Here is an 18,388-nt window from a genome sequence, read left to right as displayed (position 1 = left end):
TTGCTACCCCAGAGTGTGCCAAAGCCCAGGCAGTGAGATACGCTCTGTCCATTGCAAAGCAGTTTGGTTACACAAATCTTTGGATTGAGTCCGATGCTGTGAATGATATAAACACATCACTTCCGAGTCATATGGTCGATCCCCAATTCATGTCATTTATGATGCTATTAGATTATATAGAGCTTGGTTTAATGTTTGTCTTTTTTCTCATGCCAAAAGGAGTTGTAATACGGTAGCTCACCTTGTTGCAAGGGGAGATACCCGATGGGGGGGGGGGGATGTTGAAGTTGAACGTCTTAGTTCCTTCCCACAAAGTATTGTAACGTTGGCGGAGATGGACATCTCCCCTTAATTAATAAATGCTCTATCTTTCTTTCAAAAAAAAAAAAAAAATGTGACTCCACGGTTGGCCAACCAATCCGCCATGCGATTTCCTTAATGAGCAACTTTAACCTCCAAACTATCATTATTAAGCATGTTGATGCATTGAGTAAGTTCATGAACACTCTCACCACTAGACGCCTTCCCATGCCTTAAGATTATCTAAGGTATCACCACTAGTGCCTTTCCCTGCCTTAAAATAATAATAAATAATTGTCATAGTTAAACGTATAAAATAAATAATGATCTTTTGCATTCTAAAAATGGATATGCGACTATCTAAGGTATGTGCTTGTATCATCTTTGAGGATATTTTTAAAAATATAATCTTCATTTAATTGACAAGAACTATTGAATTACGCACAAAAGAAATATTATTCTGTATCATTTTTTTCTATTACTTAGTATTTTTTTTTTTTGGTTTTTTTTTAGGAAGCTTCTTCTACTATATATTTACCACAGAACAACATGATTGTAATTTCTATAAAAATTAAGGATAAAGAGATGAGATAATTGTTACGGAGTACTTTTTTTTTTTTTTTTTTTGAAATATGTTATTGTAGTGACTAACAATTTTAAATAACTTTTAATTCTTTTCAATTAAATATAGTGCAAAATTAATAATATTAAAATATATCGTACATGACACAGGACCTAACCTAATTATCATAATAATATATTCCTCCTAATCTAATCATATAACTAATATATAAAGCTAAATTTTTAGCCAGGCGACGAGACAACGACACTTGGCGTTCCAACTTTTCGCCAAGTGTCACGCCACATAGGATGGAGTTGTATAGAATTCAATTTGTAGGATAAAAAAGATAGTTTAGAATTTTATTTTTAATCAAATTTGGATAGAATTTTAGAATAAAATTGTTAATTTAGGGCTTGTTTGGCATCAGTTTTGGTTTTCAGTTTTCTGTTTTTTTGAAAACCAAAAACCAAAAACAGGAAACAAGAAAAAGGAGTTTCCACTTTTCTGCTGTCAGCTTTCATAATTATCATAATTTTAATAAGTTTATATAATTTTTGATTCATTATGGGACTCATATCATATACTTTTAGAGAACAAAAAACCAAAAAACAGAAAACCACAACAATGCCAAACGAACCCTTAGAGTTTTATTTTCGATAAAGTACTAATATTTCATATGTACAAATTGAATTATAATTTAATTCAAAAAATAATTAGATTTTAATCATCATAAATCATCAATCAGGTCGGGTCACGAGTCATTTCGCACAGGATCATTATTTCAATTTACGGGTCAAGAAATGTTTTTCACCAATTGTATGGAATAATTTCAAGCCTTTAAAATCCCACTAGCTTGAACCTCACTGTGATCATACACTAAAGTACGGTGGCGTCCAAAAGGGAAGAAGATAGAGCAAAAGAGTCGCCAACAAGTTTTTAAGGAACTTGTAAACCATTCACGAGGTAAAGGTTACACCCCTTAACGATCCAAGAGATCGTCAACTCCATAAGGTCATGAACCAAATAAGGGTTCGGGGATAATGGTACAAATCCAACCTAAAAGAGATTGAACCTGCCCTAATAAAAGGCCTCTACTTTATTCTGCTCGTATTCATGTGCGCTTTCTGATTAACATACAATCAATAGGATTAACCCTAAACCTGTTTAATCTATGTTGGTTGAATATTAATGCACAAATAAACTATTATTGGCGATCACTTGAATTATAATCACAATTAACCCTAACAAGATTATTAATTATCTTATTAAGCGTGATTGCAAGTACCAATTCCCTTTAACATGCAATAAAGGTGATCAAGCAATAAATAAATATCAAGCAACATAATAAATAAATAATCAATATCATGAATAATAATTATAATAATAATAATATCAATCATAATCATAATAATCATAATCATGTTAAAGCATAGCAAGATCCTAGGCATGATACTAACAAGATTAATAACAAATCCTAGCATGTCACTAAGCAATAAAAATCAAATCTTTAACCCTAACATGATACTAACAATCATAAATATTAGGAAGAAAATAAAAGACATCATAGCAATCACATTTAATATTAAAAATACCCTAGACATGATACTAGGAATCAAAATAACAATCTAAGCATGATATCTACATCATAATATCAATTAAACCATTAAAGTACTTACGTGGATGTCTCGTACCTCTTTCTAATTACAAAATACACACGTTAGTAACTTCAAGGAAAATAATAATCAAAGCAATTAAATTAAATAATTGAAAGAGAGATTTGGGACCAAACCCTCAGAAATTAAAACCTTTCACGTCTAGGGCGAAGGCAACTTTGAATATGACTAGGTATTTCTAGATCTTGCGAATGCGGAATTTTGTATTAAAAAAGCAAAGAAAGAAAGATGAAAGTATGCTAAAGAATTAATGAAAGCTTGAGAATTGATGAATTGAATGATGTAGAGAATTCATGAATGGTAATTGATGAAGTGATTGTTGATGAATGAAAACGGAGTTTTTGATACGATATTTATAGAGAAAATCATCCAAAAAAGATAATTTATCAAAACAGAGTCTGAAGACCGAAAAACTAACTTGGCGCCAGCCCTGGCTCATTGGCGCCAGGACCAGTGGCTAGCGCCAGGCGCCAATGCTGGCGTCTGGCGCCAATCCTGGTTCCAGGCGCCAAGGCCTGGGGTTGGACGCCAATTCGGAATTCAACGCGTTTTCGAAAATCTGATAATTTTACCGTACTGGAAGATAAAATAATATAATTTCAATCGAAAATGCTATTTGATCTAATTAAAACTCTGAAGAATCCTAATTGAATTAAGAATGATAAGAACCTTCTAGAATGTTCTAGAAGACTAAAACCATTCCTAATTACATTAGGAATGACAAATCATATTAGGCCCTCCCCTACATCATTGGGCCGTACTTAAAGCTCAAAATAGGCCCAGTTTAGTAAATTAGCCATAATTTCCTCAATATTCATCGGAATTGGGCTTATAATATATCGTTGGAAAGGTCTTTGCAAGCCCCATCCAACTACACCACTATTGGACCCATATCATGGACCAACCAAACTGGATTGGCTGTTTTCTCAAAATGAAGTTTTCAAAAACAAAGAGAAGAGAAAAGAAATAAAACTTTCCGCAACACTAGACCTTTCCACACTTTCGTTTCATTCGATTATGATTCGACGTGAAAGGCACTCATCACTGGGTTTGGTTTTGGGGAGACACAAACGGGTGTCTACACCAATATTATTATTGTTAGTCATTACATGCCTACTACATTGATTAAATCGTCACAAAAACACATGAAATCTTAACTAATTTTGTATCGATGATATGTTTTAAAATTTGACATATATATTAAAAAATTATTTTAAAATTCAATAAACAACCCGGGCATCGCACGGGCACAAAACTAGTATATATATATAAAGGGGAGTTGTTTCAAAATATATATATATATATATATATATATATATATATCATATAACTAATATATAAAGCTAAAATTTTAGCCAGGTCATGAAATAGCGACACTTGGCGAAAAGTTAGAATGCCAAGTGTCGCGCCACGTTGGATAGATTTAAATAAACCTCATAAGATAAAAAAAAAAGTTAATTTAGAATTCTATGTGGATATAATTAAATAGAATTTTAGGATTAAATTAGTTTTATTTTCGATAAAATACCAATATTTCAAATGTACAAATTCAATTATAATTTTATTAAAAAAATTATTAGATTATAATTCTTAAAAATTAATAAATTATTTTTTGTATCATAATATTTTTTTAGGCAAAGGAAATAGTTCAAAGCGTAAAACATACATTTATAATATATACTAATTGGTTAAAATAATATACTTCACAATCTAGCAAATCGTATAAAGATTAAAAATTTATTTTATAATTCCATAAACAACCCGGGCATCGCACGGGGCACAAAACTAGGATAGAGTTATATAGAATTCAATTTGTAGGATGAAAAAGTTAATTTAGAATTCTATTTTCAATCAAATTTGGATAGAATTTTAGGATAAAATTGTTAATTTAGAGTTTTATTTTCAATAAAGTACCAATATTTCATATGTACAGATTAAATTATAATTTTATTAAAAAAATATAACACTCATAAATCATATATAACTAATATATAAAGCTAAACTTTTAGCCAGGTCACGAGACAGCGACACTTGGCGTTCTAACTTTTCGCCAAGTGTCGCGCCATGTTGGATAGATTTAAATAGACCTCATAAAATAAAAAAAGTTAATTTAGAATTCTATTTGGATAGAATTTTAGGATAATATTAGTTTTATTTTCGATAAAATACCAATATTTCAAATGTACAAATTCAATTATAATTCTATTAACAGAATTATTAGATTATAATTCTCAAAAATTCTCAAATAAATTATTTTACAGAGGTTTTTCAGTGCGGCAAGCCACATGGTGCGGCACGGTTACTTGTATTTTAGGGTTACTTGTATTTTGGGTTGTATGGGTTACTTGTATTATGAGGTTACTTGTAAGGGTTACTTGTATTGTGGGGTTACTTGTATGTGTTACTTGTATTCTGAGCAACTCCAGACCAAAATTCCATACCAAACCAGTAATACCCTACAAGTATCCCCCGATCAAAACCAATAACAGCCATACAAGTAACCCTAGAATACAAGTAACACCTGACAAAACCAGTAACATCCTACAAGGCTACAAGTAACCCCGACCAAAACCAGTAACACCCATACAAGTAACCCCAGAATACCAGTAACACCTACCAGTAAACCCTGACAAAACCAGTAACACCCTATAAGTAACCCCGACCAAAACCAATAATACTCATACAAGTAACCCCAGAATACAAGTAACACCTACAAGTAACCCCTGACAAAACCAGTAACACCCTATAAGTAACCCCGACCGAAACCAGTAACACCCATACAAGTAACCCCCAGAATACAAGTAACACCTATAAGTAACCCCTGACAAAACCAGTAACACCCTACAAGTAACCCTTGCCGCACCATGTGGCTAGCCACATACAAAAAATTGTAATTTTAATATATACTAATCGGTTAAAATAATATACTTCACAATCTAGCAAATCTTATAAAGATTAAAAATTTATTCTAAAATTCAATAAACAACCCGGGGGCACTAAACTAGTATATATAAAGGGGAGTTTTTTCCCGAGTTTTTAGAAAGCCACGTAGGACTTAATTTTTCCAACCGCCACGTAGGATAATAAATTTTAGTGTTAGCCAATTAAATACGAAATTATTATTTTATTTTAGAATTAAACAATTTAAATAACACGTAAGCTAAATTGACGAATGAGATTTTCCAATTTAAATTAATTAAATATAAATATATCAGGAATTATATATATATATATATATATATATATATATATATATATATATATATATATATATATATATATATATATATATATATATATATATATATATATATATATATATATATATATATATATATATATATATATAATTTTAAAAATTCAAACAAACCGTGCATCGCACGGGTTTCATCTAGTATAACTTATTTATAACTGATTTTGGTGAAATTAGAAGGTTTTAACAATGAAATTGATGTTTGTAAGGTTTAAATTACTAATCCTTATCACTCTAATTCGCGGAAACAAACGTCATGTTATCGTTGCAAGAACTTACGAGTTGTTGCAGTAGTGAGCCTTTGCATGCTTTGGGAGTTCTTAAGAGTTAAGACCACGACTTAATGAAACAAAATATCCTAATTTACCAACTTCAGTAGATTGATTGTGTTTTTACTAGTCCAAGGTTAAAAGAAAAAAAAAAAAAAAAAAAAATTGAAAACTGAAAAGTGTTGCTCCGTGGATTGTTTTTGCAGGACGGGTGTTGGCTCTAAAAGAGGCTCATCTTGTCTCACAGTCCCGTATTATTATGTTTAATTTGGTTTCTAATTAGTCGCTTTGAAAACAAACAAACAAGCAAACAAAAAAGATAGCAAATGGATTGAGTTGTAGGTTAAAATGTCTGTCTTTAATTTAACAAGGTTCACTACCTTTGTAATTGTTTTTTGCATTTATGTTTTGAGATTATGTGATCTCACCATACAGCCATAATCAGCAAAACTGACGCAACCCCCCTCAAAGATCTCGATCCTAAAATGGGCAAGACCAAACATGCCAAACTCTGAGATAACCACCTCTATTAATAATAATAGGTCACTATGCGTATCGACTGTCGAGTTAGAACCCTTGGCATAAACCAGCCTAAGCTTATGTCGAATCATCGAACCTGATGAAAGACAGTGGCCTCTACATGAACCGGATGTACCAATTCACTTTTTACCTATATAAAAGTACATCTTCTAGCTCTCTCACAAAATATTTGCACTAAACCAAATCATTGGCTCCATATTTATCCTTCTTTACCTGTGTAAATTGGCTTGCTGGTTGGCCATTTACCTTCTACACCCACGCCTGAAAATTTGAGTTCAAAGATCCCGTCCCCCCTCTCCTTCAAATTGGGTGCTAGTGTAGTTTCCCCCCAAACCCTCTTATGCTCTTCCATGACATATCACAACAACCAGAAGGTAATGCAGAGCTACCTTATCTTGAAACAAACCAAATACTCAAAAACCCGACAGACATAATGTTGCAAGAGCGTCAATCTAATGGAACTCAATAAACATACATATAAGAACTATAGCCTATCAGATCTGCATTATGCCAAGTCAAGGACCTGGCAGTAAGATCTGAAAGCAGAGAATCTCATGTCTCAGAAGCTAGGACTCACAGAAAACAGATTCCAGAAAATCAAATGCACAGGAGGGGGCAAGGGGAAGATACATATATTTGAAGTTTCAGCAAACTAGGAGCAATTTGCACCTGCATTTTACATTAAATCACTTACACATTGCCTTTATCTCAAAGATTAAAATCCAACTGATTAGCTAGAATTACAATTAACTATCATTCTTCTCTGCTGCTGCTGCTGCAGGCGCTGCTGGTGCTGCAGGCGCTGCTGGTGCTGCTGGTGCGGCAGGCGCTGCAGGTGCAACTTCAGCTTTACCGCCTTTCTTTTCCTTTGGCTTCTCTGTCTTTTCCTTAGGCTTCCCTTTTTGGGGCTTCATGAAACAGAAACATGAACAGCAAGGACATTGGAATAAGAACTTCATTATGCTTTTTCTGAGGCAAATTCTAAATTCTCTCTCTCCTCAAATTCTGATTCTATTCCTTACTAGAAAAAGTTCAAGCTTTTTTATTCTGTTGTATCTATTACTATCTTCTATATTACTCCAGCTTTTTCCCCTAACCAAATGGACAAATTGCTAAGCCCGTTGGATCCCATTTCCATCATTTTCAACCCCACAAAAAAGGTCATCTATCAATAATTCCAGCTCTTAAGTGGGGTAGACTTGTGGGGCTAAAGGCTATCACTAACCAATAGAGTCAAGACTTGCAGGTTTTATGGATCATGTCAGTCCAATAAGATCAAAAGAAAGGTCCTTTTGATTTGTGTTAATAATAGAACATTTTCCTCTTCTGCGCTGGCAAGCAGTACCAAATAGAATTTTAGACTTTATGCAGTTGTACTAAATTACTAATGCAGACTTAAGTACAGTATTAACATCAATACAATCTCAAATTCTCAATACTTCAAAGAAGACCAAAGTCCCGCCGCTTTTAGCAGAAACGAGGTGAAAGGGGTTAGGTATATGCAGCCAGACCCTAATCTTATAGCGAAGCTCTTTCCAATTGAACCTTGTTACAGTGCACTCAGACAGAGGTCCTATACCTGGTTTACATAGGTAGGTGCACCTGAGGGTATTTTTTGAGATAGTATCCTTAAGTGCACCAAACTCTCGGTAGTAGAAAAGTTCTAGCTTGATTTCTGAAATGAATAAACAGAAAGTTGTTTCGGATAGGATTAGGTAGGAACACAGAGAGGATCGCCTATTATTTCTTACAGTAAAATCATTTAACCTTAAGACAGAAGGATGGGCTAACATGACTGGTGGGGTATATCTAAGACTTTGTCTACGCAAGATTGCATGTGATGGACATGATGACTATGAATGACAATAGATTTCCTTAGGTAAATCTATGTACACTCTACTTTATGCATCAAGAAAAGAACAAATTTACTACTGACCTATTGCAAATCACGCAATATTCTCTCCACTACTAGTTTGTTGGCACCAGAAAATTTATCTATAGTACCACAGCTTGCACTGCAACATCAGTGCAACCCTCTTACAACCTCAAAAAAATAAGGGAATCAATGTACCACATAAGTTCTATAAACATACTAATGTATGGGATGTTCTGAGGATTCACACAATGCCATTCTTTGGTAACTGACACAACAGATTGCAATAGGTAATCAAGTTTCAGAGTATTCTTCTAATTGTCACAAGATTCACAATAAAAAAAATGTACGAACATTTTTCTGTTTCCTCCCACCAATAAAACAATTATATGTTTTTTTTTTTTTTTTTTGACGAAAACGTTTACTTTTTTATATGTTTTAAAATACTACAAACATTATTCTGTAGCTTATAGTCAATTGTTTGAAAACATTACTCCTAGTTTGGAAAAGTAGAATCATCCAACTTGCGTTCTGAATAGAGAGAACCTCAGAACGTAAAAAAAAAAAAAAAAATCAAAACTTTTAAAACCATAATTACATTCTAAACCAAGGTGGAGTTGGAATCCCATAATACCAAAGCTGGACTCGTGCTTGTGTATTACAAGTTTTACATGTAAAAAAATTGTAGAAAAGTTTGATAATTGTCTGTTTGCCAAAACCTCTCCTTATTTTATTATAATTTTGATCTAAAAAATTTGTCTATATAACAAAATGTGTTTCTAACATATTCTCGTTTTTTTTTAGCATACAAAAAGATATAATATAACGGGGAAAGCCAGAAAATCCAACAGACCTTTTGCAGAAAGTAGAGCTGCAGTGGGTCTCCCTGTTTCTAGGTGCTTTGAATCTACATCTTTATTGGCCCAGCATATTCTAGTATCTTAATTGGTTAAAAGAAGCTTATCCTATGGTCTTCTTTATTAGTTTACTTTTTCATGAACATGCACCAGTTTCTAGAAATTTTCCTGTTAAACAGATATACATTTCATGGTAGTTTACTAGTTATGTTATAAGGCAGGCACTAAACTCTTCATAAACTCAGTCAGACAGGCATCAGCATGAAACCTAGCATAAACAGTTCCTTGATAGATTGACTAAAACTGATACCCATAGCAAGGGAAAGAAAGCAACAAAGATATGGTAATAAACAGATATTCAGCAGATGATATAACAAGGGCTATCCTTTATGTTATGCTTAAGCATCCCCATATATGATGGTTTTAAGATGATCGTAACATCTTACACCCATCTGATTTGATTTTTTTTCATATTTCTATACACAAAGAGCTACGCTGCTTACCTCATTATCTGACAGCACAGACATCAAAGTTTTGCTGCATGCTTGGTAGATTTTGATGCATCACGATAATTATACACCCCAACACCAGACTTTTTCCCAAGACGGCCAGCATCAACATATTGAACAAGAAGAGGGCAAGGGGAATACTTAGTGTCTCCAAGACCTCCATGAAGAACTTTGAGTATTGACAGGCAAACATCCAAGCCAATAAAATCTGCAAGCTCCAGTGGACCCATTGGCTGGTTTGTCCCAAGTTTCATTCCTGCATCAATGTCTTCCTTGGTTGCCACACCAGTATATAAAGTGAAAAAGGCTTCATTTATCATTGGCATTAAGATTCGGTTTACAATAAATCCTGAGTAATCCTTTGAGCATACCACTATTTTACCAAACCTGAGTATTTAATAATGCATAAGACGTTTAACCAACATTAATCAAGTTCTAGATAAAGAAATTTTATCATTTTTGGTGAATTATTGATACCTTACTCATGAATGAACTGAAAAAGGATTCTCAATTGACAATTAGACAATGCAAAAGAATGACAACACGGATAGCACAGGCTAAAATAGATAAATATATAAAGGGAGACAAAGACTCAGCACACTTCAAAGGTTTTTCACTAAATCACCTCTCTGCCAAAGATTTGGTTGCATTGAAAGCCTCATCTGATGTGTCCGCACCTCTTATAATCTCAACCAATTTCATTATAGGAGGAGGATTCATGAAATGCATGCCAATGACCTGCAATTGTTTTAGTCACTCTTAGTACAACAAATTCTTCAACCTGATCAATCCGTAAATTCAAATCCATTAATCAAAGAGGTTGGCACATATATTGCAAAAAAACAGTGATGAAGCACATTAACAGTTTATTTGAGAAAATTTTAGATTTTAACACCAGACAAAAACCCGAAAATGGTTTTTAACACCCCATTAAAAATAAATAAATAAATAAATAAATAATTTAACACCAGAAATTTTTTTTAAAAAATGGATTTTACAACCACTTAACGGTCTCCGTCCAAAATTCCGTTAAGTGGGATCCACAGTGACATGTGTCACCATTTTACTTGTTTTTAAAAGTATAAAAAATAATAATTCCTAAATCTACCCACCCCAGCCCGACCACCGCCCCACCACTGCCCCACCCAACCACCTTCACCCAACACAGCCGCCGGCAAAATGCCGGCGCATCCCCTCCCCCTCCCTTACCCGACACACCTAAACCCTCCCCCTCCCCCTCTGCAGCCGAAATCCGTCCCAAAACCACCTAACCACTAATGGCCAAACCCTAATGTGCAACCCTCCTTCCCCAAAACAGACACGAATTCGGCCATTAATGGCTGAAATCGGCCGGTTTTGGGGCCAAGTGGCCTTAATCGGCCGATTTCGGCAATCAATGGCCGAATTCGTGCCCGTTTCGGGGAAGGACAATTGTATTTAGATGATTTTGGGGTGGTTTAGGGCTGCGGGAAAAGGGTGGGGACGGGTTCAAGTCGGTTGGTGAGGGAGGGGGAGGTGGTGCGCCGGTGGATGCGTCAGCGGGCTGTGGGTCAAGGTGGCAGTGGTGGGGCTGGGGTGGCTGGGTAGTTTTAGGTTTTTTTTAATTTTTTTTGGGGCCAATAATAGAGCGACACGCGACTCCATGACCCCACTTAACGGTTTCCCAAACGGAATCAATTAAGTGGTGGTAAAATCCATTTTTTTTTAAATTTAACTGGTGTTAAAATAATTTTTTTGTTATGGGGGTGTTAAAATCTAAAATTTCCTTTATTTGATAAATACTGGAAACAAGCAAAGAGTGCAATTAAAACACAACACATCATGAATGAGATCAAGAATTGGAGTTTCAAGGATTCAAATATCAATGTGTCAACTACTTCCTTTGATCCTTTTTATTTTTCCCATTTGGAAATTTGACTCTAGTAGTTAGAGAATCTTCTAAATTACCCAGTATATAAAATATAACATAGTCATGCTAAGTCTTATTTGATTTGTCTTAACAAGTAGTTTATTGATATTCAATTGATATATGCAATTATAATTATTTAAGACCAAAGTAATGCATTGTCAAACGTACAAAGTCAAAATGGGAAGAACATTAAGGATTGGAGGGAGTACATTGTTTAAAGGACATAAATTAAGACAGAAACACGACCAAGAAAATGTTTATGAAAAGAATCAAGTATGTGATCAATTAACAATGAAAAATTATGCAGCACCAAGCAATGGATTAATCTCAATTCTCAAGATGAAAAATTAATTTATAAAAAAATTCTATATTTGATTCTATGGGTTCACACCTCATGTTATCTAAGTTGCCTAAGAGGGTAATTTATAGATCAATTCCAGAGTTCTAAATCAGCTAGAGAGTAGGCTGTAGGAACCTTGAACTGTTCAAAACTTCACCTTGGCTTTATGCAATAAACCCACTCCCACCACCCGTGACACTCACCTATAGCAGGCGTCAGAGAAGGCAGCAGGAGCAGACCAACAGCAACAACAAACCGTGGCCACAGCAAGGAGAGACAGAGGACCGTTAAGCAGCAGGCAGATAAGCAGCTTTAGGCTATTTGTTTGTATTGTGCTAAAGTGGAAAGAAGGCAAGAGTAGTACTTGTAGTAATTAAGGCTTTGTTGCCAATTCTTGCTTTGTAGTAGTAGTATAAGTAGTTGTGGTCTAGTAAGGAGAGGGTAGGCAGAAAATTATTGTAGAGAACTCTTGGAGGGTAATAGCCTAAGCCATTGACGTTGTACGCAAGCTTTATGCTTTATCAATCAAAATTAACCTTCCGACCAGTTATCTAAAGTTGAGCAACCACGTTCGTTGCACTTTATCAATAAGACATCCCAAGATATTTCAGAAAGAACAGGGTCCCTTATCAAGCAAAGTATGGATGTTGAAAATTTGATTTACTAAGACCTTTCTTTGCAAGCAGCTGTGGAAGGAAAATCAGAGGCAGATGTTTCAGGGGACTATAAGGGTTTAATCCAAGCAGCTTAAAAGTTAGAAAGGCACAGTTCTGAGGGATATTGGGAATGGAAGGCAAGTTGTGCAAGGATTCCCAATCCTTTGGCCAGGTGAACTTAGGAAGCCATAACCTGGTAAAAAGGATGCCAGTTATCACGGTGGATGTTTCTTTATAAAAGGCACAGAAGAAAAGGGTGGTGATTAGATGGCGTGGTTGAATGGTTCCAGTTTGTTCTGAATAGGAGGATCATGGATGTAAGGAGAGGGAAGGCTTTGGTAGTGTGTCCATGTCTGCATTTCAAGGACAAGTTAGTCTTTCCAGAGGCCTTAAATTGGTCCAAGAGAGAGTAGCTATCACAATGCCTAATTCTTTTCTGAGTCATTCTGTGTTACTGGCTTCATCTCTTGCAATTTATGTGCCAACCTCCTTGATCAAGGAGGTTAGCACAAGGCCTTATTCTTTTCTTTTTTAAGCATCTGGTCAACTGGCCACTGAAAGGTCAATGGGTGTCAAAACACAATAATGCAAGATTTTCACAAGATAAGCAAACTATGGTTCATCAAGCACCATAATTATTTTTTTCCTAATAAGTGCACAAAATAATCACGGTATGCAAGCATGGAACCTAAAAATGTCTGAAAAGGATTAAGTTGGCATGCTTGTTAGAAGGATTTCTGTTTAGGCTAGCTTAAAATACAGAATATGGACACTGAAAATTTTCCACCAACATGATTTTTCTATGCACCACATGATTTTTTCATTAAATTATACAAGCCCTAATAAATCTCTTGGAAACTTTGCAATGCAGATACAGATGTGACACACGAGAAAATGTACTAATGCAGACCTGAGATGGTCGGCTTGTTACAGAAGCAAGCCGTGTAATGGATATTGAACTGGTGTTTGATGCTAAGATGGCAGTAGATCTGGTTATCTTGTCCAGCTCAACAAATAGCTTTTTCTTAGCCACTTCTGATTCAGCAATTGCTTCAATTACAAAATCTGCAGAACTAAAATCCTCCAAACTCATGGTACAGTGTAGGCGTTTCAGCGCATCATCGATATCAGCCTACCATGACACAAAGAATTTAAATTTAGTCTTGAGTATAATAAACAAATATAGTCGACCACAGGTCAGTATCTGGGTGCACCCTACACTCCCACAGAGAACAAAAGCCTACCTTGATTACATTACACATAATTCTTCCACAATTTCAAGAGATCATAACTAAAAGAAAAACCTGTGTATAAAGCTGAAAAATTATCATGCTAAAACAGCCAACAGTATATGAAAAGTTCACAAGTTATACTACAAGGTTTAATGGAAGTTATGGAACTGATAAGTTCATCAAATCAGGTACTCACCACCCACCTTTCAAGTCATGGCAATATCCAATAAATGTTTCTCAAATCTGATATCAGAGTGCTTAATTACTTTTATTTTTGAAACCTAGAGTGCTTAATTTATTGTTCCCTGTTTATTATACATATTTATTGCACCAGCTGTTTCTCTAACTCAGGAAGCAGTAGCAATCATCACAATTCAGATGACACTTCACATAGTACAAAAAGAAAGTTTAATAGACTGACCTCTCACCCTCCCACAAACTCACAGCATACAACAATGACACTCACAGCAAGCAATACAGAACAATTACAGAGCAATTATAAGAGAAGGGCTGAAGCTTAGATTTCAAAAAGTGTTTTACAAAGTTGGCTGCTTTAGGCCGCCATTCTCCAAGGTAGTGAATTTAGGTCTCAAATATCCTAATAGTGACTTGAGGTCACAACTCTCTTAACCATTCATTCCAAGATCTGTCTGCCTTTTTCCTTTCCCCTCTCTCTCTCTATCTAAAGACTGTTAACCTAATAATACTAGACTACCCATACTGCTCCTCCTTAGGTTGGTTTATTACATCTTTCAAAAAAAAAGGTTGGTTTTTTTACAGAAAGACACCCATATGGAATCAAGTTTCTAGTACTCAGCTACATAGATAAGGTACATGTGTAAATGATTTGGAATACACAATCTATCGAACCAAGAACCTACATACAGCTCAAAGAAAAGCCTTTTACACATCCGCATCACTATCAACAAATGGTATTTAATCAGAGAAGCAAAAATTTCATAGCTAAGTATTTAACTAAGCCAGGTACCCAGCAGGAATAGCACCATTGACCATACAGAATTACAGATATCTCAAGCTACCACAAAAAAAAAAAAAAAAAAAAGACAATTATGAAGAACAAAAATTTAACCCACCCATAAATCCCAAAGTATTTATCTAGGGCTCCTCTTCCTTAACCCAGGGAGGGGGCTCTTCCTCTAGCTAGCTTCTCATTGAAACCTCATAATTATCATAATATTCTGTTGGAATATGATCAACTCAAGGTAGCTTTACTTGTTTCGAAAGAGACACTGCAAGTAATATCCACACAAATGCCCAACAAGCTAGTAACTAATGAACATGAGCCAAAATTCTCATCACACTAGCTGACATAGGTGGCATTTCTACAACCATTGTAAGTACTAAACTACCAAGTACTAACAAAATAATCTCAATAGAGTCTAGATGGACAACACCAGAACCTCTACCACTTGGCTAATATCACTGTGTCCCGACCTGTTAGGGAGCAAGCCCACAAATTTAATATGGCTGTTGGGACGCAAGCATTGAGCCAAGATTGTGGATGTGGGTCACTTGCAGAGTTACGATGCAGCAAAGGTTATGCTGCGACGCAATAATGTGCTGAGCAAGGCCTTTGATTTGATTAGCCATGTGGATACATTATTGTAATGTGGCAGCAAGTTTCTTATTGGTGATGCCTTCGAGACTTATGCAGTAGAAGGTATATCATGTGGACTACAAGGAAGTTTGTTATTGTTATGTTTCCTAGATTACAAGGGTGATGATTAGGAATGTTGTTATGCTAGGATATTATTTTGATGATTTCTGTTGAATGGAAGAAGGATTATAACAAGATGCCAAGTGATATACTTAAGTAAGCAATGACTAAGAAGAGTATTCCTCATAAGTATACTGACCTAATTAAGGATATGTATCGAGACATATAAACAAGTGCAAGGACCTCAAAGGATATAAACAACTACTTCCCTGTTACAGTTGGACTAAACAAAGGGTCGGCACTGAGTTCCATTACTCTTTGCAAAATTGCAATAATATTGGATGAATTAACAAGACCTATCCAAGAGGGGATACCTTGCTGTAAGTTGTATGCAGATAATAGTGTAGGATAGTGTATTAGTGGATGAGACTAGAGTAGGGGTTAATGCCAAATTGGAGCAATGGAGGCAAAATCTAAAATCTCAAGGGTTGAACTAAGTCAGAGCAAGACGGGATACATGTAATGTACTTTTAGCACTACGAGGAAGTTAAGACAGGATATATTTACATTGGGTGGTAAGGAGATGCCCATGAGTAAGCATTTTAAAAATACCTTGGGTTGATTTGTAGAAGAAGAATAACTTGACCAAGATGTGGTTAGGATTAAGTCCGGTTGTGTAACCGTAACATATCTTTGAGGTTAAAGAGAATATTTTGTTAGATGGTTATCAAACCAGAATCATTTCTCCCTCTTTTTCAAAATAAATCCCCGTCAAACTAAACACGTATATCAATGCAAAACTTTGACTTATAATATCTTTAAGTATCAATAAGTATAAATTATGAAAAGTTTATTTCGAAAACTATAAGTTGAGACGATTTTACCAAGTACCTACATAACTATATTTTTCTAATTTATAAATCATAAGCAGTGGTCAAATTGGCTTAAGTTGAATGGTACAAAAAGTTAAATAGGGTATATATTCTGAAACGAAAGGAGTATATGGGTTAAATGTAATATGGGAGTAGCACATATTAGAGATGTGTATGTTGAGATAGATGTGAGGGGACATCTTAAAGGATCATGGTTAGCGTGTACAAGATATTGTTATTGTTTAATTTGTTAGCATTATCCCTAAACTTTGGGCATGGTACACCCCAATTTTCGGTTTTAAACACTCAAGATAAAAGAGGGGGCCTTTGAAAACATAGGTAGTTTATCTAATGGCAATCTTGTAAATAAAGGGCCAAAAATTTGCACTGTTCAATTGTTCATGGTAGAACTGCTAACACCATTAGCGGTTTTACCAAAAAAATTGCAATGTTCATGGTAGAACCACTACTAGTATTAAAGGTTTTACCATGAACAGTGCACGTTTTTGGCTATTTGTTTACAAGTTTGTCATCTTGATAAACATGGGTTGTTTATTAAGATGATAAACTTGTATTTTGTCGTGTTAAACAGTATAAATTCTTTTTAACAAGGTTAGATTATTTTACCTAGTCCCTTCAAATAGTGATGAAAATTTTGATCTTTGTGAGTGACTCAAGAGTGAGACATGAAATGTACTTGCCCATTATTGTTTGCATTGATGAGGGATTTAATCAATAGTACAGCTTTGTATGGGGTTGCCCGGTCCCAAGGCTTTTTAAAGTCGATCAAATAGAATTCAATACCTTCCACTTTCAAGGCATAATATCATGTTCAACCCCCATTTACTTGATCAAACCAGATCCTAACTAACACAAACCCCATAATTCAGTTCAAATTAAATCAAGTTTTAAGTCATAAAATTGTACTTAAATCCTAACATCCCAATATTCCAAAATCAATCAAATTTCTAGCAAGCTCAAAGAATTATACAACAAACTAAACTAAATCAAAATTCAAACAAAACCCAGAAAAATTAAGATCAAAATTAATTAATTTCCCATACATGCAGAATTATAACCATTAAATTACTGGCAAGGATAAAAAAAAAAAGTACCTGGCAAATTTGGCCTCTGAAAAGAAAACGTTGGAGGGAATAATTGATAGATTTGGTAGCCCGAGTAAGAGAATTAGGGTCCGAATCCAACAGCCAAACGTCGAAGCCGTTGAAGGCGGCGAGTTGGGCGATTCCGGCACCCATTTGGCCGGCTCCCACTACTCCGATTGTCTTTACTTTGTTCATTTCTGCACAATTTCTGTTCATTTAAGATATTTGGAGTATAAGTTAAGTTTTTAGCGATCTCAATATGAAAATTGAACTACAGACTTTCTAAGATATCATCGAGACATCGATTCCATATGTGTTCACTGTGATTAACTGATTATGGTACTCCATATTAAATACTTGTAATTTGTAAATACGTTTGTAAACAACAAATGAAAGTAGGGGTGAGTATGTGGGGCGGGTAGCCGGGTACCGGTCCGAGTAACCGTTAACCAATATCATTAAAAGTGATACTCCTTTCGTGTGGCCAATTGACCAGATTAGTAAATAATAAACACCTCTAGCGACAATTTGGTAAAAAAACTTACTTCGGCGACAGTTTGGTAAAAAAAAGTGAAATTTGCATAGTACACCAGGGTGTACCATGCTCACGGTACACCCTATAAAAAATAAAGGCATTTTTCTATTCAGTTTTTTTTTCTTTAAAATGATTCCTCCTTAATTTAAGGGATTTGTTAGATATTCTCCATATTAATAGTTTTCAAAAATAGATTTGATATTTTTGGATATATATAATTACAA

General features: G+C 34.9%; 1 protein-coding gene across 1 annotated transcript; it reads right to left on the bottom strand.

The window, feature by feature from the left end:
* Positions 1-7,170: 7,170 nt before the first annotated feature.
* On the bottom strand, positions 7,171-17,998 carry LOC145629260 (uncharacterized). The gene is made up of 4 exons (XM_081681807.1): positions 17,639-17,998; positions 13,652-13,873; positions 10,462-10,574; positions 7,171-10,223 (listed from the first exon to the last, which is right to left on the bottom strand). The coding sequence occupies exons 1-4, from the start codon at positions 17,843-17,845 to the stop codon at positions 9,854-9,856; spliced, it is 912 nt and encodes a 303-aa protein (XP_081537933.1). The 5' UTR covers positions 17,846-17,998; the 3' UTR covers positions 7,171-9,853.
* Positions 17,999-18,388: the final 390 nt, after the last annotated feature.

Source organism: Chenopodium album, chromosome 4 (genome assembly GCF_948465745.1).
Source record: "Chenopodium album chromosome 4, dcCheAlbu1.1, whole genome shotgun sequence".
NCBI classification, from domain to species: domain Eukaryota; kingdom Viridiplantae; phylum Streptophyta; class Magnoliopsida; order Caryophyllales; family Amaranthaceae; genus Chenopodium; species Chenopodium album.
The sequence above is the reverse complement of the archived record's forward strand: the minus strand, read 5'-3'. Positions and strand labels throughout refer to the sequence as shown.